At 39.5% G+C, this 27,900-nt stretch overlaps 1 protein-coding gene across 3 annotated transcripts in view; it reads right to left on the minus strand.

Moving 5' to 3' along the window:
- Positions 1–113: 113 nt before the first annotated feature.
- The window catches only part of PCYT1A (phosphate cytidylyltransferase 1A, choline), a 65,704-nt gene continuing 37,917 nt past the window's right edge, over positions 114–27,900 (minus strand). For all 3 annotated transcript variants that reach the window (XM_087818211.1, XM_016199996.2, XM_016199995.2), the window contains 7 exons: positions 15,309–15,408; positions 9,996–10,112; positions 9,176–9,327; positions 7,230–7,308; positions 6,627–6,769; positions 5,007–5,195; positions 114–4,121 (listed from right to left, as the gene is read on the minus strand). In XM_087818211.1, coding sequence (XP_087674337.1) covers positions 3,915–4,121; positions 5,007–5,195; positions 6,627–6,769; positions 7,230–7,308; positions 9,176–9,327; positions 9,996–10,112; positions 15,309–15,408 — 987 coding nt within the window. In that variant the 3' untranslated portion in view covers positions 114–3,914. The remainder of the gene's footprint in view (positions 4,122–5,006; positions 5,196–6,626; positions 6,770–7,229; positions 7,309–9,175; positions 9,328–9,995; positions 10,113–15,308; positions 15,409–27,900) is intronic.

Genomic DNA, 27,900 nt, shown 5'->3' on the forward strand with positions numbered 1-27,900 from the left:
AAATTAGGATGCAAAAGGAAAGGAAATGAGAGTACAGGTAAAAGCCCCAAATCCATAAAATGTATCATATACATATATTATCAGGTCAAAAAAACAGAAAATAAAACATTAGGTAAAATCACTTTGCTTTTATTTGGCTAAATGACAAAAGCCAGAATAACTCTGAACAAATTAATGACACTCAGACAGGCAAACAATATGCTGAACATCAATTGAGGAAAACCTTCCTGCAGACGTCAGCACTGGTGATGGGGTTAACTTTCATGCTGAGGCCAGCATTTCTTTCCAGGACTTTTTTTTTTCAGGTTCTTCAAAACAAAAAAATCCAACCCACCAAGTCTCTGTATTCAAAACAGTCAAGTGCCTTCAAAAAAGGGTGGGAAACCCCACTTTAAACCTAAAAGAACACAACCTGAGTTAAACCTTGCACTTTTGTTTTCTATCCCAATCTGAGTACTAACGTGTAAGTTTGGCAGACAGAAAAATCTTCCTTCTTTTAAAGAAAATTAACATTTAATAGCATAATCCCAAGAACATGTTCTACTTATTTGGAAAAATAGAAGCTAGGGACAACTCTCTATCCCATGACAATCTATTCAATGAGAGAAAACAAGAACAATCATTATACGACTTTGAAAAATATAACCTTCAAAAATACTTATATTGGTAAGCTTAAAAAAAAATACCATTAGTTAAAAACATTGTTAAGGGAGTTGTTTTTCTACATGTATTGGTTCGACCTCTGGTGAGAAAATGTAGAAACTATGGCTTTTAGGGAATTAAAGAAAAGCAGCAAAGTATAATTGATTTGGAAAGACTTTAAATATGGGATCTGGAACAGGATTAAAAAGGCAATGAGCTCCAGAAAATCAAAAGCTACCCATAAGTCAAGAGAATACAGAAAGAGAGTAACAAAAACACGGTGAACTACTGTAGAGGGGATACGCAGAGGCTGCCCGACCAGGTGAGTGGTCACAAGTAAAATTTTAAAAATGCAACTCAGGTGCTGCGTAAGAAGTTGTCAGTGATTACAAAAGGTCAAAGTTCTCTTGACCTCACTCCTATTTCCTCTCCACTTCAAGATGCCCAACCTCCTCACATCCCCAACCTTCTTACCCAAACCTCAGCAAAATAATGGCCTTTGACTCTATCAGCAGCAGCTGTAGCAGTACACATGACCCCTTTCTATTACTCTAAAGTTTCAAACTCTAATCTTCAGTGCTACTGAGTCTAGTACATGAAAAGAGCGAATTTTCTGCCCAGCCTATCTCAAGGAAACTGCTGAAACAGCACCTCCCTAGCACCAGCAATAGGACTTCCTTCTCCATGCTCCTCCTGCCTTGCATACAGAGGCTCTGGGGCCAACCACCTTCGAAGGCTCTCCCATCTCTGCCACATTTGGCCTACTCAAGCTAACAGCTTTGTGGGTGGGATTCAGAGAAACAGCTCCACAACCTCAAACATTAATACTGGAAGATGTACAAGTCATGGGTGTGGTTGTGGTATGCCAACCCCTAACCTCATTTAATCAGGCACAAATGATCAAATAATGCACCATCCCCACAGCTTCTTTCATCCACCCATTCTTATCCAGCACCAAGGATCACACTCATCCCAGAGTATCTAAGCTGCTGCACCATGACAGTTTTTGCTTTCAGTCAAAAGTATTTGAAGATACACTAGTGTTAGGAGACAGGCTGTAGAGGCTCACCAAAAGAGGCAAGAGAGTTTTCCAAGTAAGTGTGCACATGCGGGCCCTACTTGTGTCACAGAGATTATCAGTCTAGACGTCATATTCGGAGGGCCGGCATGCCAAAAGCAGCCCATTGACAGAGCAGAGGAGGGCCCAAAGATTCAAGACCCACACAACACACTTGAGAGGAGTGACTACAGGGAGGAAAACCATATTTGGGGCATCTCCCTTTCCAAACATACTGAGTAACGTGTACTTTGAGGGAACAGGTAGGTGGGCTTCAGTGGTGACTTCACTGCCTTTCTATACCAGGGAAAGTGAGACTGAAATAGTATTCCCAAAGAAGACTGAAGCAGAAAAGTTAAAGCAAGTGATCATATGAAGCTGGGTAATGTAGGCAAATATTAACTTCACCTGTTTCAAAAACAGGACACCCCCCCCCCAAGCCAAAGCTCATGTAAACCAGATTTGACAGTAAAAATAACACTTCATGAGAAGATTTAGAAATGTAGTTTTCATAGGCCATCAGGACAAGACGTTCCCCCCCTTTGTCCCTCTACTCTGCCATGCTCTGTCTCTGGGTGATCTGAGTTTAAAGAACCTATGTAGTTTTGGTGCACAGGCAGGCAGGTTTTACCAGGAAGGGAGATGACTATGAGATGCTCACAGCCCTAGCAGAAGGGCAAGAAAAGATAAAATGTGGTTTTCTTAGCTGAAAACACTAAAACTCCACCCCCACAAGGGGTATTTATGAGTGACGCGGTGGGGCCTGGACATAATCCTGTACCCAGTTACAGGATTACTGATAGGTTATGATCTGCTAAGTCATGTAGCTATAGGATGCTAGAGATTTAAAATGAGCTCAAGCTCAACAGCAAGTGTTAAACTTCTGCATTTTCTGATGTGAAATTTAAGGGATGAATCCCCCTGGGCAACCTAACAGGGGCAGTGGGACCATAGCCACCAGGCACATGTGGGAGAGGGAAAGAACCTATCATATCCTTGTCATGTGAACCCTTGCTCTGTGGCTTGCTGGAGGGGCAGTAGAGGAAAGTAAGTCCCTGCTAGCTGCCACTCTCAGAGGAAAACAAACACCGTGTGGAGCACTGGTTCCAGTCAAGAACATTCTTAAGAGGGGCAGAGGTCAAGATAGGAAGGCAGGTATTTCCTTATGCTTTTGCATCTATATTCTCTGCAAATCTCCCTATTCAATATGAGTCTGAGCAGCATGGATTAATAGATCATGCTCAAATTGCAGACATTTACAAAGTATCCTTTGTAAAAAGCTAGGTAATAAGCACAGAAATAGGACTAGCAAGGCCAGGGACTTATTCCAGGGGGAAAACGAATCTACACTTACTTGTATAGGGTTGAGTATTGTCCCACCTCCTCCACAATCACAGTAAATCTGAATGTGTTCCTTCCTTTAATAATAGATTACAAGAGAGATTGACAAGAGCTCCCAAATAACTGGGCCATAGAGTTTTCTGAGATGAACACAGCAGAAAAGGCGCAGCTGATACTATGTGCACTGGTTCCATCCCTATAAGTGTCTTCATGGACCCCATTGGGTCCAACAAGAAACTCCTCAGGGAGTAAGAAAAGCTAGGCTTGGATCTCCTTCCCACAGCCACCTTGACACGTGCAAGCAGCACCGTTAGGGGATTTGTGACTATCACCTAGCTTTTAGCATTTTTTTAAGGAAACCAAAATTATATTTCATCCCCCACCCAAATCACCCATCAGCATGGCTCATTGCCTGAAGGACTTGGCAAGCTGGTCTGCCTCACAACAGAAGGCAAACACTCATAGTGTATCAGGAAGAAAAGGCCTCTGGGTATTACACCACTTCCTTCTGCCCACTCCTCAGGGGCAAAAAATTAGTTCTATTTACTATATTTGAAAGACTAATTTTTAAAAATTAATAAAAATGACAATTTCCCTGTCAAGATCACATGAACATAAACAGTAAATCAAAGTCCGTGGGGAGGGTATACGGATGCAGAACAGGCTTCTAAGGTGTAGTCAGCCTCCTTCTTGGGTGGGTGATGTCTCTTGGAGGATGGGCTGTCTGGTCCCCCCATCTGAGGTCCTCTTGCCCAATTGTCTTTCCTTTGTAGCTGTCCTTAGGTTTATTGTTGGGATCACAATTTGGAATTCAACAGAGAGCTTCTGAAGGTGATGGGATAGAAGGTGGGGAGAGGGAAGGAGGGATGAAAAATTAGTCTTCTTCATCTTCACTGATATCATAGGCTGCAGCCTTGCGCCTGGAGAAGTTTGCTGGGGAGGAAGGAGGGGAAGTCTTGCCAGAGAAGGGCCATCGGAAAGAGGGGGAGGGGGAGCGTTCACGAGTGGGGCTGCTGCTGGGACTCTGCTTTGGACTGATGGCCTGCAGCATCCGGCCTTTCCCCTCTTTCAGCATATGTTTCTGGGGAGACCAAAAGGAAGAGTTAGAAGAAACATATGGATCCTACTAAATCATCAGGGCTGTGTCTGAGACTTTATATGATCATGAGTGCCCTTTGAAATGTCAAAAGTGACCAAGTAAGCCAAGGAGGGACATAGCTATACTTCTAAGTAATTTTCTCCCTAAAGTGGTCTATGTTATATAAGCTGTCTAAAGGTTCTCACCTGTTATCCAGTCACCCATTCCTGACTTCTATGTCAAAGGAATTCTTAAAAGCCCACCTGGCTTGTAGTCCAGATTCCAGGCAAGAACAAAGGAACTAACTTGGACTAAAAGGTACCTTTCTGAGTTTTAGAATTCTCTGAAAAGGAAATTCCATATTTTCTCAATAATCTATTCTGGTATCCAAATGCCCTCACAGTCAGATCCTTCCTGATATCTAACCTAGGGCTCACTTGCTGAACAGCTACTCATACACCCTCTATTTGACTTGAAAAGGCCTTGCTATAATCCTCAAGGACAGAATTCCCACCTCACCCAGCGACCCTGCAGCAGCTGTTTGTAGTGGAGGCAGCTTTCTTTTTACTGTTCTTTGTTCTTTCCTTTCCTTCTATCTAAAACTATAGTGTAGAAGTGGGCAGGGCTACTCACTTATTTTGCCAGCATATTTGGATGCTGATAGCTGACAAAATTATTTAGGAGAATATGTAATCTCTTTCTGTAAAGATTTTAAAGAACTTTTTGGGATAGTCAAAATACAGTTCTGCCCAAGAAGGGGAACAGGTTAGATAACTCCTGAATGTCAATGTCCCTTTCTGCTCAAGGATTCTATAATTCTTTCCACAGCATGAGAACTCCCTAAATTTTCCTAAAATTCCCTAAGTTATCCAGCTGGAAAGAACGTACCAGTGCTCCTTCTGGACCAAACATTTCCAGGAAATTTCCAATGAATTCTCGGGATTTCTCCTCCCATTTCTGAATGAGGTCAATGCTTTTTTCTTCTACCTTCTGAACAAATTCTTTTGACTTTTCTTCCACATCTTTCACTTTCTTCTTTACTTTGTCAACCCGTTCCTGCAAGTGGTATTTCTTCTCCTAGGTAAAGAAAGAACTGTTTTAAGAAATAATACCCACTCTGACCTTTCATACCAAAGGGAGGGGGAAAAACATGGTTTGACACTCTGTTAACACTCTTTTTATTCTTTAGAATTCCACTTTGCTTAATCTATCCCACACTTCTCTAGCAAAATAACAGATAGGATATGCTCTGGATGGTCATCATATACAAAAGTGTGATAATTCTAATATCGTAGAAACCCAAACTAAACTAAATATATAGGGTAGGCCCAGTAACATGTATGTAACCAAATGAAGTCACATTTTTAAAGACAAAACATAGACTTAGAACACAAACATACCCAACATAACCCAAACCCCATTCTAGATGGAGATGTAAAGGGAGCAACAAGATTACTGTACAACATTGCCAAAAACAAGCCAACTACAATAAGTTGAAAGTGGAAGTAGTAGATCTTTTACTTAATTCATCTACCATATTGGACTTTTCTCCTTTATCATTGGTTTTTTTCTATGATTTTACAAGAGCTGTTTTTAGTATTTGGAGGTCTGTTTGCTCATTCACAAAATAAAGATGATATTCTCTGGTTCTACCAGCTCCCTAAAGATAAGAGAAAATGGAAAGATCTCTCTGGGGGTGGTGGGGCAGGGAGTCTTTAGTCAAATGAAAAGTATTCTCATAATTTCCCAATCATAGAGGGGTAAGGAAACATGTTTAAGATTTTTAAACACCTGAAAATAGATAAAGGTTCTGTAGCAGGTGTTTAGCAACAGCTAGGGTTTATCTGCATAGATAAATCATACTCAGATGAAACCATTTCACCTATTCATAATTCACAGAGTGAGGGACAGGTGAGGAAGCACGGTAAACTACTAATGTAGAAGACACAGTTTGCAGCCTTCTTTTTAAATAAACTTTATAGAGGTATAATTTATATACAAAATGTATAGCAGTTTGTTGCTAAAGGACAGTATTAAGCTAAGGTAAATTTTGCTTTCATAAATCAAATTTTAAAACTTAGGTCTACATGTCCTGAGAAATTGCATGCAAAATGTGTGTCGCTATCCATACAGGGAGAGGATCCACAGCTTTCATCAGATTTCCAAAGGAACATCAAATAAAAAATTTTTTAAAAGGCTAAGAACCACTATTTTAAATGTATTTGAGATACATATTGAACTTTGTAAGTTACACATTCTTATTTATTTATTTATTTATTAAATTGGTATGTCTTTATATCAATATGTTGATACTAGACCATAAAGGTCGAAAATGCTTGTTTCATTCTCTTTGTCAAGAGCTTAACATAGTGCTATCTGCAAGGAGGATTCAGTGAGCTTTTGGAGGAAATCATTATAGCAGACTGAAAAGCAAGTTCAGCTCAGATAAGTGGGAGGCAATGTGTGTCTTACTGGGCCAGGGGACTCTGGGATGAGGTTGGAACTCACGTTGATAAAGCTGACATTGAGCTCCTTTGCCGTGTAGCCCCTCTGTAGGTTTCGTCTGGCATATACATCATAGTCCCGGACAATTCGGGTGATGATGTCTGATGTAGAGATACCTTCTGTCCTCTGTGTTGGAGCAAACATGCCTAACCCCAAAACACATACAAACACTGTGACATTCCAGTTAGCTCAGGCAGTAGGACTAGACAGAAACTGGGAGCAACATTCCTTTCCATTCCTCAAAAAACAGAATCTGCTGTTACTAAGGGAAGTCTGGAGATACCGACACACAGAAGGAAGAACGAATCAAAGGACAGGGGTTAAGGGAAGGAGGAGCTATGTGGCCCTGATATTAAGAAAAATACAGGGCTGGAGAAAAGCTTCCTGAAATTCAGATAGCAATAGGAGATATTTAAACTGAGAATTGATGGGTTTCAGTGCTATGCTCACACCTTAACCTCTTATCCAGTGTGGCCTGAAAGTGATGTTGAAGTTTACAGAGAAAGTGTATAAACTTTCTCTGCAAAGCAGCGATGTGGTTGAATCTCTGTCACTGCCCTGAGACTGTGCACATCGCAGGGAGAATATGCACATCAATCCACTCACCTGCTTCCTTGATGTGCTTATAAACATCATCACTTCCAGCAGAAGAATAAGGGATGTCGTCATGGGCTACAAAATCAATCTGAAAATAAGGAAATATCACTTAAAACCCAGGATGCCTGCCCTGCAGGGAGAAGCAGTACATACTCGCAAGCCCAGGACAGGACAAAAAGGGGAGGCTGGGCCTCCAACGGACACTTTCTCCTTATCTCTGGCTGTTTGCTCATAAATCCCATGGTTTGTTTACAAGCCATTGACCTAAGAATTCACAGATCATAAATATGAAGTCAGCAAGTTTGTTTTTAGCTGTTGCTCCTGGTGTACTGGAGGTGCTACCCTCAGACTTGGAAAACTGGGCTGCTGTGCTAGTGGGTGGCAGTGAAGAAAGAAGAAAGGAGTCTCCTCATCCTCCCGGGTCTGTAAGAATTCATCAAACGAGGGCTTCTGAAAGCCTGAGAAAGAGGTCATTTCTTTATCAACTGGTTTCTCCAGGAGATGAGTGGGAATATAAAAATAACAACCAAGAACACTTTTATTAGAATAGATACATCTGTACTCCTGAGAAATGCAAAATCCAAAGCCACAAAAGACCTTTGGGTCTCAGGAGCTACCATTTTACTAGTGTCAATATCTCTTGCAACAGTGAACAGACCACTGGCACTGAGATCAATAATCTTTCTGGGAAATATGCTAAACCTCACTTACTTATTCCTTCCTGAATAGGTCATATACCCTTTCCTAATATAACTGCTAATACCACCATATCCAACTCCCAGAAGCCACTATAGTGTGAAGTGTGCTCATCAGGACCATGTTAGGGACTCTCAGCTATCTCACTTACCCATAAACAACCTATTAGGGATCCATAGGCAGCAAAGCAAAACTAAGAATGGTGGGCAAGCAAGACTTCTGGTTGAGCATACACTCTAACAAGAAAAGCAAAATTAGAAGTTCCTCTAACCTCTTCTTACTGGGCCTGCCTGGCTGTGTTACTGAGAATAATCTTGCTCATTACCTTTGGTACCACTGGCTAAGTGTTGACATAGAAACGCTAGAGAACTATAAAAGGTGTGTCCTAATCTTAAATAGTTATAACATATATCCCTTAGCTTCAGGCCTACCCATCAAAAGTAATGCTTTTGAAGCACGTTGGCTACCCAGATCTGTTCCCTCCTGTTTCACTGAACAATTCACCAACATTCCATACACCCCTGTAGAGAACTGATGATATGCTTGCAGGTTCCTTAGGCTTGAGGGTCTCCAACCTGACCTGATAAATCCCTCATCTTTTATACCTACCTTTTATAGGTAACCTGTTGCTTTAATGTGGGAGAATTAAAAGGAGAGAAGGGGCTTTATAATACTAACTCACTAAGCAAAAGTGAGTAATCTCCCTGGTTTCTGACTATACAAAACTTGTAGCCCAAAATCAAAGCCCTGAAACTAAATTTAAGTCACACAAGAGAAATCTATGTTATCTTTCTATTTCCTGGAATGTGAGAAAAGCATGGCTGGGGTTATGTATACTTTAAAGAAACTGGTATGTTATGAGGATGGATACCTACAGTGTGAGATGGTGGTGGGGGAGTCACCTAACTGAAGCGGTCAATTTCTACAGTGTTACCTGCTACCATGTGATCTCGGCCAGTTAACTGCCCTCTCTGGCCCTGTTCTCACACATAAAATGGAAATAATAATCACCCAAAAGGATTGTTATGGGGAGCAAATGAAATATAATGGACATAAAAGTACTTATAAACCATCAAACCCTATATAAACATCAGGAATGACTATTATTAGTAGTAACATCACTGTCATCTCCTCTATGTGAAATTTATATAGAAGGTAGAAGTAAAATAAAGCTAGTGAAAAACTAGCCTAAGTACCAGAAGCCCTGAGAGTTGAAGAAATTCTGGAACAGAGAATGGGACATGTGCTCAGTTTCTTACCCGGTGCTCTGCCAGGAACTCCGGTGTCAGGGTCCAGGGAGCGTTCCTCACCACCTCATCCACATAGCGGCAGTGCTGCACTGCGTCATAGCGCTCGTTTTCATTCATCACCGTGAAGCCTTTGAAGTTGTGCGTTAGCTCATCACTGCAAACTGAGTTTACCACATCACAGAGTTGTAAGTCAAAGACCTCTTCACTTAACCACTCCTCAGTCACCAACCTCTCCCATCCCTAGGGCCGTACCCATTCTCCCCACCTCAAGAAAAATCTTCTGGAGGTAGCTCAGTCTAGGTAACAATGCTTTTTCTAATCCAAGATACACCTTTGGGAGCAACACTTCACTAAATAGTATGTTCACACTTTGGGGAAGAGAGGTTCCAACAGGGCTAAAAACTTTGGCTTTGAAATAAACCTGCTATGCATTTCTGTATCAGTTAAGCTTTAAAAAGTGTTTTCGTATTATATTTTTGTAAGACTGAACTGGACCATATAACAATTGTTAAGCTGATTTTGTAATTCAGTTGATTCAGAATGTTAAACTGAAATCCAGAGTAAATGCCATTCTTAAATAGGCAACAGGGGTCTTCCGTGACTGCAGAAACTCAACTAAAAACAGTGAGATAAACACTGGACATCTCAGGTCAATGGCCTTGGAACTTCTCTCTCTGGGTTTATATACTTCATGTTTTAGAGAGGGTGTATTATATCCCTCGTTTAAAAACCAAAACAAAAGCCAATAAACTCAAGTTATAAAGGTAGAAGAAAAAGGCTACTATAATTTTTTCTGGGCAGCACCTTAAATCATCAGATGTTTTCTTACCTCCCACAATGAGGTATGTATTAGGGAAAAGGTTCTTTGCTTGCATCAGAGCCCGGGCATGACCAGAATGAAATAAGTCAAATATTCCATCTGCATAAACTCTCACAGGTCGCTCATCTAAATCCAAAAGAAAATTTATCACAAAAAATACACTGATTCAGTATCTCATATTCGACAAATGTTAATGGCACTATGTGACTGTTTCATCCGCATATCCCTCTCTTAAGGGGTTGTGAGGAATAACAAACATCACAGGCATTGTTAGAAACAAAGACCCTTCTGATGTAATATCCATTAACTCTTTGTTAGCGTGGTTGTACCAAACTGCTCAGGTAATTGGATTTCGTGATTGCTTTTTCTTAATTTTAGAAGTGAAAAGGAAGAGTTATGCAACAGGTAAGTGCAAAACTTCAAAATCCTCATCTTCAGTTTATGTTTAAACTTTGGGTACATATGAACAAAACAATACTATAATCTGGCTGCTTGCTCTCTCATTTTTGAGCTTCCTTGAATACTGACTAATGCTTTGCTTTGAAAATAAACCTCCCTACTACTGCCCAGAGAGTAAAGAGTTATCCAGACAAAAAAAAGAGTTATCTAGAAAGGTGAGATTAAGAAAGAAGGAAGGAAGGAAAGCACCAGTTATCAATTTACTGCTTCTCTGTCCCAGATTCACCCTCCATCTGCTCTGGGATAACAGATGGAATTCCTTCATGCATTTCTCCTTGATAGTGAGCATGATGTTACACTTTCTCAGTAGAGGGTGATATACTAACTATTTGAAAATCAAATATATAAATACTTTAGGACTTTATAGTAGAAGTTTTTCTCTTCTCCTCTCTGTTAGTGAGAATAACAAAGAACTGATTGTCAATTTATTTTTCGTGGTAATGGACTATGAAAGAAAAGCCAGGAAATGATCTCTTGGGGCACAAGACTAATTCCAAATCCAAATAAACACACTGACAATGAAACTGATATAATGGCTCATCATGTTTCAAATGATAAATCTAACAAGTCCTAGTAAGATATTTCCACTACGAGAATAAAGGAAAAGCTATTTCACTGTAAGAGCAGAAATTAACAGTAGAAGCATCTACATCACTCTGGGAAAGAAGGGCCAGAGTCTCAGATACAGTGAAGGCAGGGATAAGATACCTTTCTCTCTTGTCTTGTGACTCAAGACAGTGAATCAAGGGGGAGGAAACTGGTTCTCAGGAAGCATATGGACTTTTCTTTCCAGATAGCTTTATCCATAAACAAGTAGCTTTTAAGCTGAGAAATCACATATTGCTGATAGGAATATAAATTGATACAACTTAAGAAGCACAATTAGGCAATATCTATCAAAAATCAAGTGACAAATGCTTATACCCCTTGGTCCAGCTATTCCAATTCTAGGAGTTTATCTCACTAACACATTTATTAAAATGTTATCCACAAATGTTGTTCATTGTAGCACTGTTTGTAATAGCAAAAAGTTTAGAAACAACCTAAATTTCCCTTTTTTTTTTTTTTTTAATCCTCACCCGAGAATATTTTTTTCATTGCTTTTCAGAGTGAGTAGAAGGGGGAAAGAGAAAGAACAAGAGAGAGGGAGGGAAGGAAGGAAGGGAAGAAAGAAAGAAACATCGATGTGAGAGAGACACATCGACTGGTTGCTTCCCATACTCAACCCAATCAGGGCCAAGCCTGCAACAGAGGTACGTGCCCTTGGCCAGAATCAAACCTGGGACCCTTCAGTCCTTGGGCCAACATTCTAGCCACTGAGCCAAACTGGCTAGGGTGAAACAACCTACATTTCAATGGGAGACCAAATATACCGTGATACACCCATTAAAAGGGTGGGAGGATTTATACATTATTTGCTTATATATCTATAAGAAATTGGTAAAACTGGTTGCCCATAAAAGGGATACTGGGTGGCTGTGAGACATTGGTGAAAGGAAGACATTTCACTCTATACACCTTTTTGTACTTTATGAATGTTAGGCATGAGAATGTATTGATTTTATAATAAAGGAAATAAAAATTTTAAATAAAATAAATACACCAATATAATGAAAAACTGAGAAGTAATATGATGGATTAAAAAGTCAGAAAGGTTATATAGCTCAGGCTTGCCAACCAGCCCCCTTCCTCTGTACTCTTAAGCTCTTTAAGCTTCAGTTTCCTCATCTATAAAACAAAGCAAAACAAAACAAAATCTGAGTAGTTTAACCTCTCATCTACATCCTAGAAATCATGACCATGAAGTAACTTAACATACTTCCATCTTTCCTAAACAAGCCCAGATTGGTTATGATCTCACTTTATTTGATCCTTAAAGATAAAAGCTAGAAAACAAAAATTAAGATTATTTTGTTGTTATTTTTCTGCCATTAGTGTACATCAAGTGAGATTTCCTGACAGTGGAAACAGCATAGAATGCTGTTGATCGTGGCTGTTTGCCAATAGCTAATCATCCCACGTTAGGCCACATCACCACTGAATCCTTTTCTCACACCAACCTCAGATGTGCTTCCTGCCCTCTTCAGTGTTTCCCCAGCCTCCCAACTTCTCAATTCCCTATTACTTAACCCCAAGTCTTTGGTGAACCCAGGCTGGTATATTAACCAAATAGCCAGAAGGGGCCACTGTTGAACTAGAAAATCTGAGTAGAAAGCACAAGTTATCTAGTCTTTCACCAAGTGGCTATTGGCGAGGATAACCATACCCTCCCTCTGATTTACATCTATTGTCTCAGCATATTATTAAGAGCAAACCCTTTAACTCTCAAAATGGTCCTAATTTGGACAAATTACAGTCCTTGCACTACTGCTGGCTAACTAACTAGATGTTCTTCAGGCAGAAAAGACCTGGGTTTACATTTATTCTCTTTTGATATAGTCTCTCAAATACCTATTACCAAAACATTTTTGTCCTTAACAGATTTCTATGTCCTTCAGACTCTGCTTTTTCTTCCGTTCTCCAAGATAACATATCATTGATTTTTTTAATCTTTTTTAAAAAAATATATCTTTATTGATTTCAGATAGAAGAAGGCAGAAGAGAAAGAGAGAGAAACATCAATGATGAGAGAGTCATTGACTGGCTGCTGCCTGCGGGCCCCTGACTGGAGATCAAGCCCACAACCCGGGCATGTGCCCTGACCAGGAATCGAACCCTGATCGCCTGGATCTTAGGTCGACGCTCGACCGCTGAGCCACGCCCAGCCGGGTGTTTTTTTATCTTTCAAAAGAAATGATCTTCTCATTTCTCAGGCCATACTTGTTTTTCCTCTGGGTAGTGAGTTTTCTGCTAGATTACACAAACTTCCCTCTTGTACCTCCTTAACCTCCCAAGTGAAAACCTAGGGGCAGAGGGAGGAATGCCCCCTTGTACCAATTATTTGTTTAAAATCCACTAACTATGGCATGTGTATGTAGGCTCATTACTGGTTTATCCCTTGTCCAGCACTGGCATGAATTCAGTCAGTTACTTGTCTATTTAACACAAAACTGAACAGACAAAATAAGATAGGCAAACTTTATAGGCTAATTTGTGACTATATGTACCGCCTATAATACAATCAGTTGGCCGATGTTTTTCTATTGTTAATAACTAACGTCTATGAAGAGTTGCACACTCCAGGGTGAAAAGAACACAAAGATGGAAAAACTTAGGTTTTAGCTTAAATTCTTTCACTAATTATTTGTTTTACTATAAAGGAACTTTTACTTCTAAGTTTCTATGGGCTTAATTCCTTCATGTATACAGTACAATAAAGAGACTATGAAGTATATTATCTCAAAAATGAACTAGCAAAATTCTATTATTCTAAAAAATTTTTAAATTAGATTTATTAGTTAGTGCTTGTTAATTATAAGCTTCCAAACTTGTGAAAAGTACATCTACACACACACATATTTTATGTATCAAAGGTGGTTAATATAACAAACATAATCATATCTGAGTGAGGTACTGCATTGTGAATGTGTGTCATTAGAGAGTGCATGAAAAGTTCTTGCCCTCAACAGACTCTGAATCACATCTGAATGTGACCATGTGACCCTTGAACTGTTTGGTGGCATTTTGAAATTTGACCTGCCACCATTACACTGTTACATATAGCCTGGTTTTCCGTGTTGTCATTTTACCTGCCCCATTAGCCTTGTCTATTTCTCAAATACAGGGAGCCAAACCTAAAACATCACATCATGAATCAGAGGGGTTGTGATCAACATGTATAAACACTTTTGCAAAAGGAAAGTATTCTCTGGAATTGTGAGGACCCCAAAACTATACTCCATACAGCAAGATATAGTCAAAGGGTATTGGGATCACTGGCCTGACATTGTTCAGCATTCATTTCTGTTAGTATTTTGCTACTCTTCAGTTACAACAGGGTGCAAATATACTAACACAATTAAGTAGGAACCACATATATCTTCTATCTAGATTTGTGGCTATAACTGCTTCTTATTCCCTAGTGCTTGCCTGAGTTTGAGTCCAGGCATGATTACAGAGTAGACAGAATTCTTACTATAGTAACTGGAAGAAATAAAAAAGAATTAAATAAAAGGAAAATTTGAAGAATTTATAGAGAAGTAAAGACAGATGCCTATAAGACTGTATTCACAACAAATGCTCATGGGAGTTTCTATTTATGATGATCCCTAAAACCAAATGCCCAAAACAAGAAGAGTGTCTAGACTAAGTACATTATGTAAGATAAGCATACAAATAAAGAGTATGGGCTTTGAAAATAATAAAGTGAGTCTTTAAAATACTGGAAAATTATAATATCAATAAAGATAAAATTAAGTGATTAGCATCTCTGAACTTGAGATATTTTTATTCTCTATCATCAACAGCATCAGAGCTAGAGTCTTCACTGATAGAAAGGAAGATTTGGGGAACAATTATGAAGGTTATTAAAGATGAGACAGCCTGATATATTATTTGGACCTTAGTAAAAATAGACAAAATTAAAGTCCAGCTCAGGCTAATATCTTATTGTCTGCGCTCAACTATATTTCATAATTATGACAACAGCCCAGGAAGCAAGTATGTACTACTATATCTTAAAGCTGTGACAATATCCTAGGAAACAAGTGCCTAATAATAATAAAAAAAAAAAGAAATTTGATGGAGTACAGTTATCCTCCCAAAAGAACAGCAAGGGAGTTAGAAGGAACTCATCCCCCTTGTCCCAAGTAGCCTTTACAGGTAAACTGAGGGAAGAATATAGAAAGTAGGTGTATATTTGATAAATACAATTGAATGCTAAAAACAACAGCAAAACAAGAAAATAATTGAGCGTTTACTTACAAGGAGTTCCTCTGCTGGCTTCTTCCATAGTTACCCTGACATAGGGCTTATTAAAGTCTACTTCAATTTCATCAGAAAAAGGAGCTGGCTGCCGTAAACCCTTAAGAAGAGGAAGGTGAAGGAAAAAAAAACATTTAAATTCAATGGTACAAACTGAAACACTAAAAAAAATGGCAGCTTTAAAGAACAATCAGTTACTCAATATACTGTGACTTAAATTCTTCTTAAAACTTCATAACACAAAAAAGAAAAGGAAAAGGCATTCCAAAATGACAGGTGAAAGTTGCAACATTTTACCAGATGGGCAAATCATGGTGTCAAAGATAAATGTTTTGCTAATGATTTCAGGGTAAAGACTGAGAAAGGTGGCTGGGAACAGTCCCAACTAACTGGGCTCCTCTGCTGCACGGCAGAGCAGCCAATCCTGTTCTATATGTTGAATTGCCAAGGTTCATGCATGCATTTTCAAATCAGTTCAGCTAGGGGACTGGGAAGGCAAACAGCTCCTGTGTACTTTATTAAGTACAATTATCACTGTGTAATGCTTTGCACTGTAAATATGTTCTAATGTTCATAATAGCCCTGTGAACCTAGTATAATAGTTGGTATCAATTTAAAGATGAGGAAAATAAGGTTCAGAGAAGTTAGATGAGTTGTCTGCAATTACAGTAAAACCTTGACATAATGGACTAATTGGTATCTATTGAAGCTGAAAGTCCGTTATATAATAAAGTAGGTTTTCCCAATGCATATGTCAAAAAGTTGACAAATTAGTTAGTTTACCTGTTTTTACTTATGTAGATACACTGGTGTAATTAAAATTAAGTATGTATGCAAAGCTTAATTTCACAGAAAAGTTTTCTATATGTATTACAGTAATTTTAAATTTATACTGAATAGTCTAGCAAATGCGTGCTTTCACCATTCACCAGTCACTGTGAGTAAACAAATGCACTCTGGCGTGGCTTAGTGCATGTGGGAACATCTGTCCACTTATGTTAAAACTGCTGCAGAAAGTCACTTAAGTAAGAGAGGAGTTTACAATAACTGAGATTATGATCTGAAGAAAATAAGCTTTCGGTACCATTACTAGGAATAGGGAAGTTTTAAAAGAAGGAATTGATATCAAAGAAAGTGAGAACTGAGAAAAGTCTTTGAATTTGGAGATTTAAATGACTATTAGAGACCTTCTAGAATATATTAGTGAAAGTCAGAACACTAGCGCCTCTAAGAAAATCAGAAGACAAGAGAATAGATTAGTAATAATCTCTCAATAGAGATTTGTGACCATAAAAATGAGAAAAACAGAAAAGTACCTAGAAGGGACAGAAGGATTATGTGGCAGTATTTTTTTCTTAGTTAAAGAGATTTGTTCATGTCCAAAACAGAAGAAAAGGAGCTAAAGAGACTGAAAATACTGGAGAGGGGAAAAATAGATAATTAAGGAAAGAAGAGGCTAGAAGAATGGCAGGGAATGGTCTCAAAGTAGAACAGGGGGAAGGTGATAGCTCTAGAAATAAGAAGGAGACAATTTTCTAAAAGCGGGAGAAAGAAAGGTGATAAAAGGACAATGTCAAATGTAAGAAAAGAAAGATGTACAAACTTACACCTGATGCCCTCAATTTTCTCAGTATAGTAGAAAAAGAAGTGAAGTTACCTATGAAGAACAGGTAGGTTGGAATGAGACTGAAAGCTTGAGAAAAGAAGAAAATATTTGGAATAGTTGTTATGGGAAATGTATTAGAGCATTAGCAAATAATTACCGGGACTGCCCTGCTGGCATGGCTCAGTGGTTGAGCGCTGACCTATGATCCAGGAGATCACAGTTCGATTCCCTGCCAGGGCACATGCCCAGGTTGCAGGCTCGTTCCCCAGCAGGGGGTGTGCAGGAGGCAGCTGATCAATGACCCTCTCCCCCTCCCTTCCTCTCTCTAAAATCAATGAAAACATATTTAAAAAAAAAATTGCCCTAGCCGGTTTGGCTCAGTGGTTAGAGCATTGGCCTGCAGATGGAAGGGTCCCAGGTTCAATTCCAGCCAAGGGCACATACCTCGGTTGCAGGCTCGGCCCTGGTCAGGGTACAATCGGGAGGCAACCACTCAATGTGTCACTCGATGTGTCTCTCTCACATCGACATCTCTCTTTCTCTATCTCTGTCTTTCTCCCTCCCCCCCCACTTCCACTCTCACTAAAAAAGCAATGGAAAAAACATCCTCAGGTGAGGATTAAAAAAAAAATTACTGGGACTACTGAGCACTATATTCAGTCCAAATCAAGCTAGAAACTATAGTAACTAAGTTAATAGGCCCAGGAAGAGAAACAGAATTAACAGAAACTGTGAAAGATCTGGGGTTAGGCCCTGGTGAATGGAAGGGAAAGAAAAGAGGGAAGTGAAAAGCAAAGGAGACAAAGGGATCTAGACATTTCTCCAAAGAAGATATATTAATGGCCAAAAAGCACATGAAAAGATGCTCAACAATATTAGTCATTATGGAAAAGCAAATCAAAACCACAATGAGATACCACTTCTTACCTATTAGAATGGCTATAACATACACACACACACACACACACACACACAACAGGCAGTAACAGTAAGGGCCAGGAGAAACTGGAACTTCATACACTGTTGCCATGAATGTAAACTGGTACATAGCTCTGGAAAACAATTCTTCAAACTGTTAAACATAGACACCATATGACCCAGAAATTACACTCCTAAGTATACAACCAAGAAAATGAAAACATGTTTTAAAAAGAACTTATACATAAATAACACCCATAACAGCATTATTTACAATAGCAAAAATAAAAACAATCCAAATATACATCAACTGATGAATGGATAAACAAAATGATATATCCATATGGAATATTATTCACCTATAAAAAGAAATGAAGTACTGATACATACTGCCGCCTAGACAGAACTTGAAAACATGCTAAATAAAAGAAGCCAGACTAAAATGGCCACATATGGCATGATTCCATTTATGTGAAATGTCCAGAATGAGGTACAGAAAGTAGATTAGTGATTGCCAGGAGGTAGAGAGAGAAGGGAATAGGGAGTGACTGCTAATGGGTAGGGGGTTTCTTTTTGTGGGGATAAAAATGTTCTGGAATCAGTTTAGTGGTGAAGGTTGCACAACATTGTGAATATACTAAAAACCACTGAATTGTACACTTTAAAGTGGTTAAAAATGGTGAATTTTATGTTATGTGAATTTTATATCAATTTAAAAAGATACATTAAGTATCCTATCTTGCATAACTTCCTTGTAGTATACCGTGTATGTTCCAAGGCAAAAGGCAAATGCAGCTGTCTCTCCTGGCTAAGGTTTGTGCTGAATCAATTCCTCCTAAGTATAGAGAATGAAACCTAAGGTTCTTAAGCTACAGCAGATGAGCAAAATCTCTATCTCTCTAGGGTTGCCTCCAGTTAAAAAGTATAGTATTTTTTTTTTTAATATATCTTTATTGATTTCAGAGAGAGGAAAGGAGGGGGAGAGAGAGAGATAGAAACATCAGTGATGAGAGAGTCATTGATCGGCTGCCTAGCCTGCAACCCGGGCATGTGCCCTGACCGGGAATCAAACCCCGATCTCCTGGATCCTAGGTCGATGCTCAACTGCTAAGCCTTGCCCAGCCAGACAAAAAGTATAGTATTTTAAAAACACACCCTGATACTTGTCTCAGCTAGAGAACAGTGTCTCTACAAGCTGAGGTTTATAAAAGTAGGACTAAGTATTTCTACCTGTGTTATAAAACATACCTCTTTCATTTTTAACCTCAAGAGAATCCTACAGAATAATATTGCTTTCAAGTCTTTTGACTATCTGATAGTGAAGTATACACGAAAGGGAATGAGTTTACAATTTAGATCTAAATCCCAGCTCTGTCACTTAATAGCTGTGAAATCACAGCAAGCTTCTAAGGCTATCATTTAATCTTCTATAAAATAGAAAACAATACTACCTGCCCCAGAAGGTTATTATGAAGATTAAGCATATGAGTAGGCACTCAACAAATTTATTCATCATCAACAATGTTAGTTCACTTTCTCTTCCATATTATGAATACAGGTTTCATTATGCCAATAAAATTAATTAAATTGTATTAATCTAAGAAGTTTGCTTCTAAATGCCATATTAAGTTTCCAGCTTCTAAATGCTATTTTAAGTTTCCAGCTTCTAAATGCTATAGTTTCCAAATCTACGCAAAGTATAACTAATACCATTATAACTAAAAATTACAGCTACTCATTGTCATCATTCCAAATGATCTTCTGAATGCAATATTGCTTCCATAAAACCTTTTTCCTGATTTTGTTCACATACATTAACTCATTATTCCTCAAAATTCCAACAAAAAAGAAGAGATTCTTGTGTCCTTACTAGTAGAGAAATGGAGATAATTCAAATAATGTTAAGACTAGAACTTGGTATTGGTTTTCCAGAACTCTTTCTACTTCTAAGGATTATTTTCTTTACATTTAAAGATTTTTTTTATTTTTGAATTTCAGTTGAGATACAATATTATATTAGTTTCAGGTTTATAATCCAGTGATTACACATTTATATAACTCACAAAGTGATCACCTTGATAAAACTAGTACCCATTCAACGCCATTACAATATTATTGATTATATTCCCTATGCTATACTTTACATACCCATGACTATTCTGTAACTACCAATTTGTGCTTCTGGAACCCTTCACCTTTTTCACCCATCCCTCACTCCTTCCCATCTGTCAACCATCAAAATATTCCCTATATATATGAGTCTGATCCTATTATTTGTTTATTTTGTTTTTTAGATTCTACATATAAGTGAAATTATACAGCATTTCTCTTTCTCTGTCTGACTTATTTCACTCAACACAATACCATCCATGTTGTTTCAAGCAGCATCTTTTTTATGGCCGAGTCATATTCCGTTGTATATATGCACTACTTCTTCTTTACCCATTCATCTATTAATGGGTACAAGTTGCTTCCATATCTTGGCTATTGTAAATAATGCTGCAATGAACATATATGAATGCATATGTTTTTTCAATTTAATGTTTTGGGTTTGTTTGGATAAATACTCAGAAGTGAAATGACTAGGTCCTTTTTGTCTCTTGTTATAGCCTTTGTTTTAAAGTCGATTTTGTCTGGTGTAAGTACTGCTACCCCAGCTTTTCTTTTCTTCCTTTCCATTTTCTTGAAATATAATTTTCCATCCCTTTACTTTCAGTCTGTGTGTCTTTCGATCTGAAGTGAAGGCTTCTGTGGAGAGCGTATGTAAGGGCCTTGTTTCCTTATCCATTCACCCACCCTATATCTTTTCATTGGAGCCTTTAATCCATCTGCATTTAAAGTAATTGTTAGATCCAAGATGGCAGATCCAAGGAGCAGATGGAAGTTACACTCGACTCCTCCCAGGTCCAAACTGGAATTACAATTAAATTATAGAACCAACCTGAATAACCAACTGAAGACTAGCTGAACAGAAGTCTTATAACCAATGATTTACAGAACAAGCCACATCAAGTCTGGTAGGAAGGGCAGAGACATGAAAAGGCTGGCCCTGCAACCACATATCTCAGCTGCAAAGGTTGAGGCCCCTAAAGAGCATGGGGTCTCAACTCTATGCAGGGCTCCCCTAGCCTGAAGCACCAGAGCCAAGAAGAGGAGCCCACGTAACATCTGGCTATGAAAATTAGCAAGGATTCTGTATGTCAGGGAGAGACAGGAGTCTTCCAGAAACCCAGGCGCTCTGCTAAAGGACCAGTGCCCAAAATCTTATTCATAGCCAGTCACCCTGGGCTCGTGTAGAAAGAGGGTGGATCAGAGCAGGACGGAGTAACGTGAGGAAGGACTGGGTTGTGTGGCTCCAGGGAAAAAGCTGACGGGACAGTCACCAGAGTCCCTGTACTGGGTCCCTTTCACACATCACGCACAAATGCCATCTTTCCTGGGTAGAGCATTCCCCTTCATACAGCATCAGCTAGGAGGAATGCACTAACCTCACCCTCACAACTCCCTGTCATCCTGTCCTGCCAAGCTCATACCCTGTGGAGGAATCACCTGTCTGGGCCCATGATGTAGACGTTCTTGGAGGGCTCCTGATGGCAAACTCGGGGTGTCAGAAACCAAGTTGTGTGGCTCTGGGGAAGGGGCCAGTTCCCCTGCCCTCAGCCTGACCAGTGCCAGCCCCCCCAATGAAAGATCCACTAGCCCCATCCTCCCAACACTGGGTGGCCCTGTTCTGCCATGCTCCTGCCCTGCAGAGGAGTCAGATGGCTGTGGCAAGCTTAGGCCCTTGGTGCAGACTATCCTGGAAGTCTCTTGAGAAGGGAAAGACTGAGTTCTGTGACACTACATTGGGGGCTATGTTTCCCTCCCATGCCCACCCCATAGTACCATTCCTGTGCAGAACCCTCCCTTCACACCAAATCTTGGTCTGTTTGGGTCTGATGAACTCTGCTGGCCTCACCCTGACAACTCCCTAGGACTGCACCCAACCCCTAAGGACTGTGGGTACCCAGCAAATGGCAGCTAGACTTCATGTACCCTGAGACTTTTGCTGAGCGGCCTCAATTCCAGCACTGGCACAGATTTTGAGTCTATATCAGTCTAATAAACACCATTTCCCCCTACCTGGTGACTCACTGAGAACCTACTTCATGCAACTCGCAAACCGCCAGAGACTATTTCAGTGACATAGCCTAACAAGAAGCCAGCAAGTGGAGGCAGATTTCAGGGTGTCTTGGGTCTTTTGCTGACGTGACCTTAGGCTCAGTGCTGCTAGAAGCCAGCCTTGGTGAACAGCTTGGGCCCTCCCATACCCAAGCCCACAAACAGTGGATCGCTTTGTAGTTCCAAACAGGTAGCTCAGGGCTGGTCACAGGCAGCACCTGACATTGACTTGCATCAGAGTCCCTCCCAAGAGGCCCTAGAACCAACACACCTGGTGACAGGACTCAGACCATATCAGAGCATGACCCAATTAGTTCCACAAGCAGCACACCCAAAGGAAGTTATCGGCAGGCTCCTGACCCTGCTGGGGGAATTCCAATTCATGAGGTCAGCCCCCATAAGCAGCTCATACACTGTGGTCAGGATTAATCCTCATAGTCAGCAAGCCCCAGGGTCAACCCCACCCATGGAGAGGCCAACAGCAACTACAACAGGATGGTTCACATAACACACAATGAACATTCCTGGAACACCTAGCTCAGGTAATCAGGGAGACTGTGTCACTGAGCCCCACAACACCTAATACATAAGGCCACCATACCAAAACTAGGAGTCATAGCATATCTGCCTAATACACATAAAAAAATTACAGAGAGACAGGCAGCCAAAATTGGAAGACAAAGAAATATGCCCTAAGTGAAAGAACAAAAAAATCCCCTGAATAAGAACTAAATGAAATGGAGGCAAGCAATCTACAAGATACTGAGTTCAAAACAATGGTTATAAGGATGTTCAAGGAACTTAGGGGAAGAATGGATGAACTCAATGAAAACTTAAACAAAAAGACAGTAAACATAAAAAAGGACCTAGAAGCCACAGAAAACAACCAGTCAGAAATAAATAATACAATAACTAAAATGAAGAATACACTAGAAGGAATCAACAGCAGGTTAGATGAAGTAGAGGATCAAATAAGCAATTTGGAAGACAAGGTAGCAGAAAACACCCAAGCAGAGCAGGAAAAAAAAAAAAAAAATCCAAAAAAATTAGGATAGTTTAAGGGACTTCTGGAACAATATCAAGTGTAACAACATCTGCATCAGAGGGGTACCAGAAGGAGAAGAAAGAGACAACATGGATTGAGAATCTATTTGAAGAAATAATGACTGAAAACTTCCTTAACCTTGTGAAGGAAAAAAACACAAGTTCAGGAAATGCAGAGAGTCCCAAACAAGATGAACCCAAAGAAGCCTACACCAAAACACATCATAATCAAAATGGCAAAGGTTAAAGACAAAAAAAGAATCTTAAAAGCAACAAGAGAAAGAAAGTTTTCTACAAAGGAGCTCCCATAAGACTGTCAGCTGATTTCTCAACAGAAATTTTGCATGCCAGAAGGGAATGGCACAAAATATTCAAAGTGATGAAAAGCAAAGACCTACAACCAAGAATACTCTACCCAGCAAGACTATCATTTAAAATTGAAGGAAAAATAAAGAGTTTCCCAGACAAGGAAAAGCTAAAGGAGTTCATTATCACCAAACTAATATTACAAGAAATGTTAAAGAGTTTTCTTTAAGAAGAAACAAGAAAAAAAAGGGTAGGGGGTCACATACATATGCATATTTAAAGGGCAATTAATATGTACCTATCAATAATCACTTTAAAAGTGAATGGATTAAATGCTCCAATCAAAAGACATAGGGTATTTGAATGAATAAGAAAACAAGACCCATATATATACTGCCTATAAGAAACCCATTTCAGATCAAAAGACACACACAGACTGAAAATAAAGAGATAGAATAAATATTTCATGCAAATGAAAACAACAAAAAGCTAGGGTAGCAATACTCATTCAAACAAAATAGACTTTAAAACAAAGGCTATAATAATAGACAAAGAAGGACATTATATAACAATCAGAAATTAATCCAACAAGAGGATATAACCCTTATAAACATTTATGTACCCAACATAGGGAACCAAAATATATAAAGCAAATATTGATGGACATAAAGGGAGAGATCAACGGTAGCAGTCATAGTAGAGAACTTTAGTACCCCATTGACATCAATGTATAGATCTTATACCATATACAAGAATAAAATCAAAATGAATTAAAGAGTTAAATGTAGGACTTAAAACCATAAAACTTCTAGAAGAAAATATAGGCAGTAAAATCTGATATTTCTGTTAGCAATATTTTTTCTAATATATCTCCTTGGGAAAGGAAAACAAAAGAAAAAACAAACAAATGGGACTACATCAAACTAAAAAGGTTTTACACAGGAAAGAAAACCAATAGCATTAAGGTGGAGGACAACCAGCTCAACAAGGTCATCAGTGAGCTGAATGGGGAAAAAATCAAAGAGATTGTCTCTGCCACCCCAGGGTCTACAGTTCCTGCTACTGGTTCTGCCCCAGGTGCAGCAAAGAAGAAAGATGAGAAGGGATCGGAGGAATCTGATGACAACATTGGATTTGGTTTGTTGGATTAGAGTCCTGCTCCCCTGCAAATAAAACCCTTTTTACATTTTAAAAAAAAGAAATGGACAAGAGATAAAATACTAGTTTAGAAGTATGAAATAATACTATGTTTAGCAAACTGCAACTAGTATTACTGGAATATAAAGTTCAGAATAAGAATCTGCAATAGATAAGGTAAGTAAGGGCCTGATGATGAAGGACTTTGTGTGCTGCCCTAAGGAGTTTGAACTTTATCCTACAGGTAATGTGATCCCATTTGCAGTTTAGAAGATCATTCTGATTGCTTTGGAAAGGATTGGTTGCAACAGGAATAGACAAGAAACCTAGACTGAGAGCTAGTTGTGACTGTTGCAATGATCCAGTTAGGAGATGACAAGAGCTTAAACTAACACAGTAGATACAGAGAGGATGAAATAAAGTTTTTAAGAGATAAAATAGGTACTTTTAAGAAATTATCAGGATGCAGAGGATAAAAGGTATTAAAGATGACTCCTAGGTTTCAGGCTTAAGGAGACTGTGCAGATGGAGTACTTCTCACTCAGATAAACACAGGAGGAAGAACTGGTTTAGGTGGGAGACAATGAGTTTAATTTATTACAGGATCAACCTAGGTCTATGAGACATCCAAATAGTAGTTAGATAGATGAGCTCATTATTTACTGTCACTGAAATGGCAATTAGGAGTCAGGGAGAATTACTGCTTTTCTTTTTTTTCTTTTCTTCTCTTTTTTTAAAAACAGATCTTCAAGGAATAGAATCTGCTCTGTTATTATCCTTTTTCTCATACCACATAGTGTTCTTCTTGGCACTATAGCCTTTCCCCTGGCATTACTGAAATACTTTGGATCTCAGAAGGACGTTGCCATTTGTGAAGAATGCTTGGGGAAAAGAAAAATTTTCTCTGTGGCATTCTGAAACTTTTTGCTGAAAACTGTTTAAGAATCCTTGGAAGTAGGGAATTCCGATTAAGATGGCGGAATAGGTGAATGCAGTACTGGCATCCTCCCTCAACCAAATCAAAAATACAACTAAACTACAAAACCACCATCATTCAGAACCATCTGAAATCTAGCTGAACAGAAGTCCTATAACTAAGAATATAAAGAAGCCACATCAAGACTGGTAGGAGGGACAGAGATGTGGAACGGGCTGGTTCTACACCTACATGCGGCACTTAAATTTCATGAGGGCTATTTTAGCTGCAGAGGTGCCCCCTGAGGAGCAAGGAGTCCCAGCCCCACACCAGGCCCCCCAGCCCAGGGTTGCAGTACCAGGAAAAGAAGTCTGCGTAACTTCTGGCTATGAAAACCAGGGGAGATTGGGGCTGAGTGAAATGAAGGGCTGCTGGAATTTCAGGCATTTCTCTTAAAGGGCCCATGCACAGACTTACTTGGACTCACCTACTATGAGCTCCAGCACTGGGTGAGTGGGTGGGGGGACACTCTAAAGGTGGGGAGGAACTGAATTGTCTGGCTTTGGAGCAAGGGCTGGAGGGGCAGCTTTCTCCCAGAGAGAAGTGCTGGTGGAGGCCACTGTTCCTTTGCTGAGCCCCTACCCAGTAGCCTGCAGGCACAGGCTAGTGCCATATCCAAGTTTCCATTAACGTAAGTAACACTGTTCAACCTGCCCTGGTGATTCTGAGACGCTGCCCAACTGAATTTGCAGCCCATACAAGCTGCTTCCAGTGACCTTTCCATAAAAACAGCCTGAATGGATCATGCTGAAGACTTTCTGAAATTCTCTCAAATGTTCACAAACCCCAAACAACCATCATCTGGCTTCAGCATACGTATACCTCTTGCTAAGTGGCCCCAAGCCCTACACTAGCGGCAGCGACTTGGTTCACAGATTGGCCTCTCCCAGGCACCTCTAATCCCAGCACAAGTAGCAGCGATCTGCAGATAGCTTTGTAGCTTATGCAGGTGGCCTCAGGAAGGACACAGGCAGTGGCTCACCTCAGCCTGCATCTCCTGGAAGACCCCAACCCAGTGTACTCAGTGACCAGCTTCAGACCACGCTGGAACACCATCCAACCACCTCCACATGAGCAACACACTCAAGGGGTGGACCTGGCGGGCAACAGAGTTCCACTGAATCAAGTTCTGCATCATGGGGTCAGCACCTGCACCACAGTTCCTCCACTATAGCTGTAGTCATGGCCAGTCCTTGTAGCCAATTGGCCTGGAGGGTCAATCCCTCCCATTGACATGCCAATAGCATTCAAGGTTCAATTACTATAGTTTTTAAATTTATTTTATTTTTAAATTATAGTTTACATTTGCCCGGCCAGGTGTGGCTCAGCGTTTGAGCATTGACCTAGGTTCCAGGAGATTGCGGTTCAATTCCCGGTCAGGGCATACACCCGGCTTGCAGGCTCAATTCCTAGTCAGGGGCATGCAGGAGGCAGCCGATCAATGACTCTCTCATCATTGATGTTTCTTTCTCTCTCTCTCCCTTCTCTCTGAAATCAATATAGATATATCTTTTTAAAAATTTTTACATTCAATATTATTTTGTATTAGTTTCAGGTGTACAGCATAGTGGTTAGATAATCATATACTTTAAAAAGTGTTTCCCCCTATATTTCTAGTACTCACTTGGCAACATACATAGTTATTACAATATTATCAACTATATTCCCTATGCTCTTTTCTTTATGCCTGCCCTATCCAGGATCTTCTTGATATCCTTGGCACTGGGGGAGGCATTGCCCCAGAGGTCATCTTTTCATCTTTGAATCTCTAATTCTAGCAACTGGCATACAGAGGTTCTCAATATAAATTGATTGAAATGAGATTATAAGATCTATCTCCATAAGTAGAACTGTGGCCAGTTTTCCCCAGAGTTTAGGTACTTCGTAATTTATTCATATATATGATAAATATTAAGGTAAGCCAAACGTCTTATTCTTTGCAAATACTTTTGTGATCCTTGACTGTACCTTTAGAAACATCCATATCAGTAAATTCTTTATACTTATAGACAAACTACCATAAAGTTATTCCTTAATTTTTCCTCAACTCTTTTCTCTCTCTTCTATCCATTTCATCCTGACCCATCAACCCAGCTACCTAAGGATACTTGGTGATCCTTCCCATTCCTTTCCCTGCTTGCAAGGAAAGCACTTTTTTAAAGTTAATGAGCTCTGAGCCATAGAATTCTACATTATGCTCACATCTTTCAAAGGGAAGATTTTGCTTATCTTTATACACCTAGTACCTACTGCCACACTGGTACATTAAAAGTCTATGATAATATCTTGTTTTCTCAACCCAAATGTCAGCTAATGATTGGATAAATAAAATGTGGTATGTGGTATATGATGGCATGCTATTTGTCAATAAAGAGGAATGAAATACTGATACATGCTATAACATTAATGAATCATGAAAACATGCTCAGTGAAGAAGTCAGCCA

The sequence above is a fragment of the Miniopterus natalensis genome, chromosome 6 (genome assembly GCF_054644295.1).
Source record: "Miniopterus natalensis isolate mMinNat1 chromosome 6, mMinNat1.hap1, whole genome shotgun sequence".
Classification (NCBI taxonomy): Eukaryota; Metazoa; Chordata; class Mammalia; order Chiroptera; family Miniopteridae; genus Miniopterus; species Miniopterus natalensis.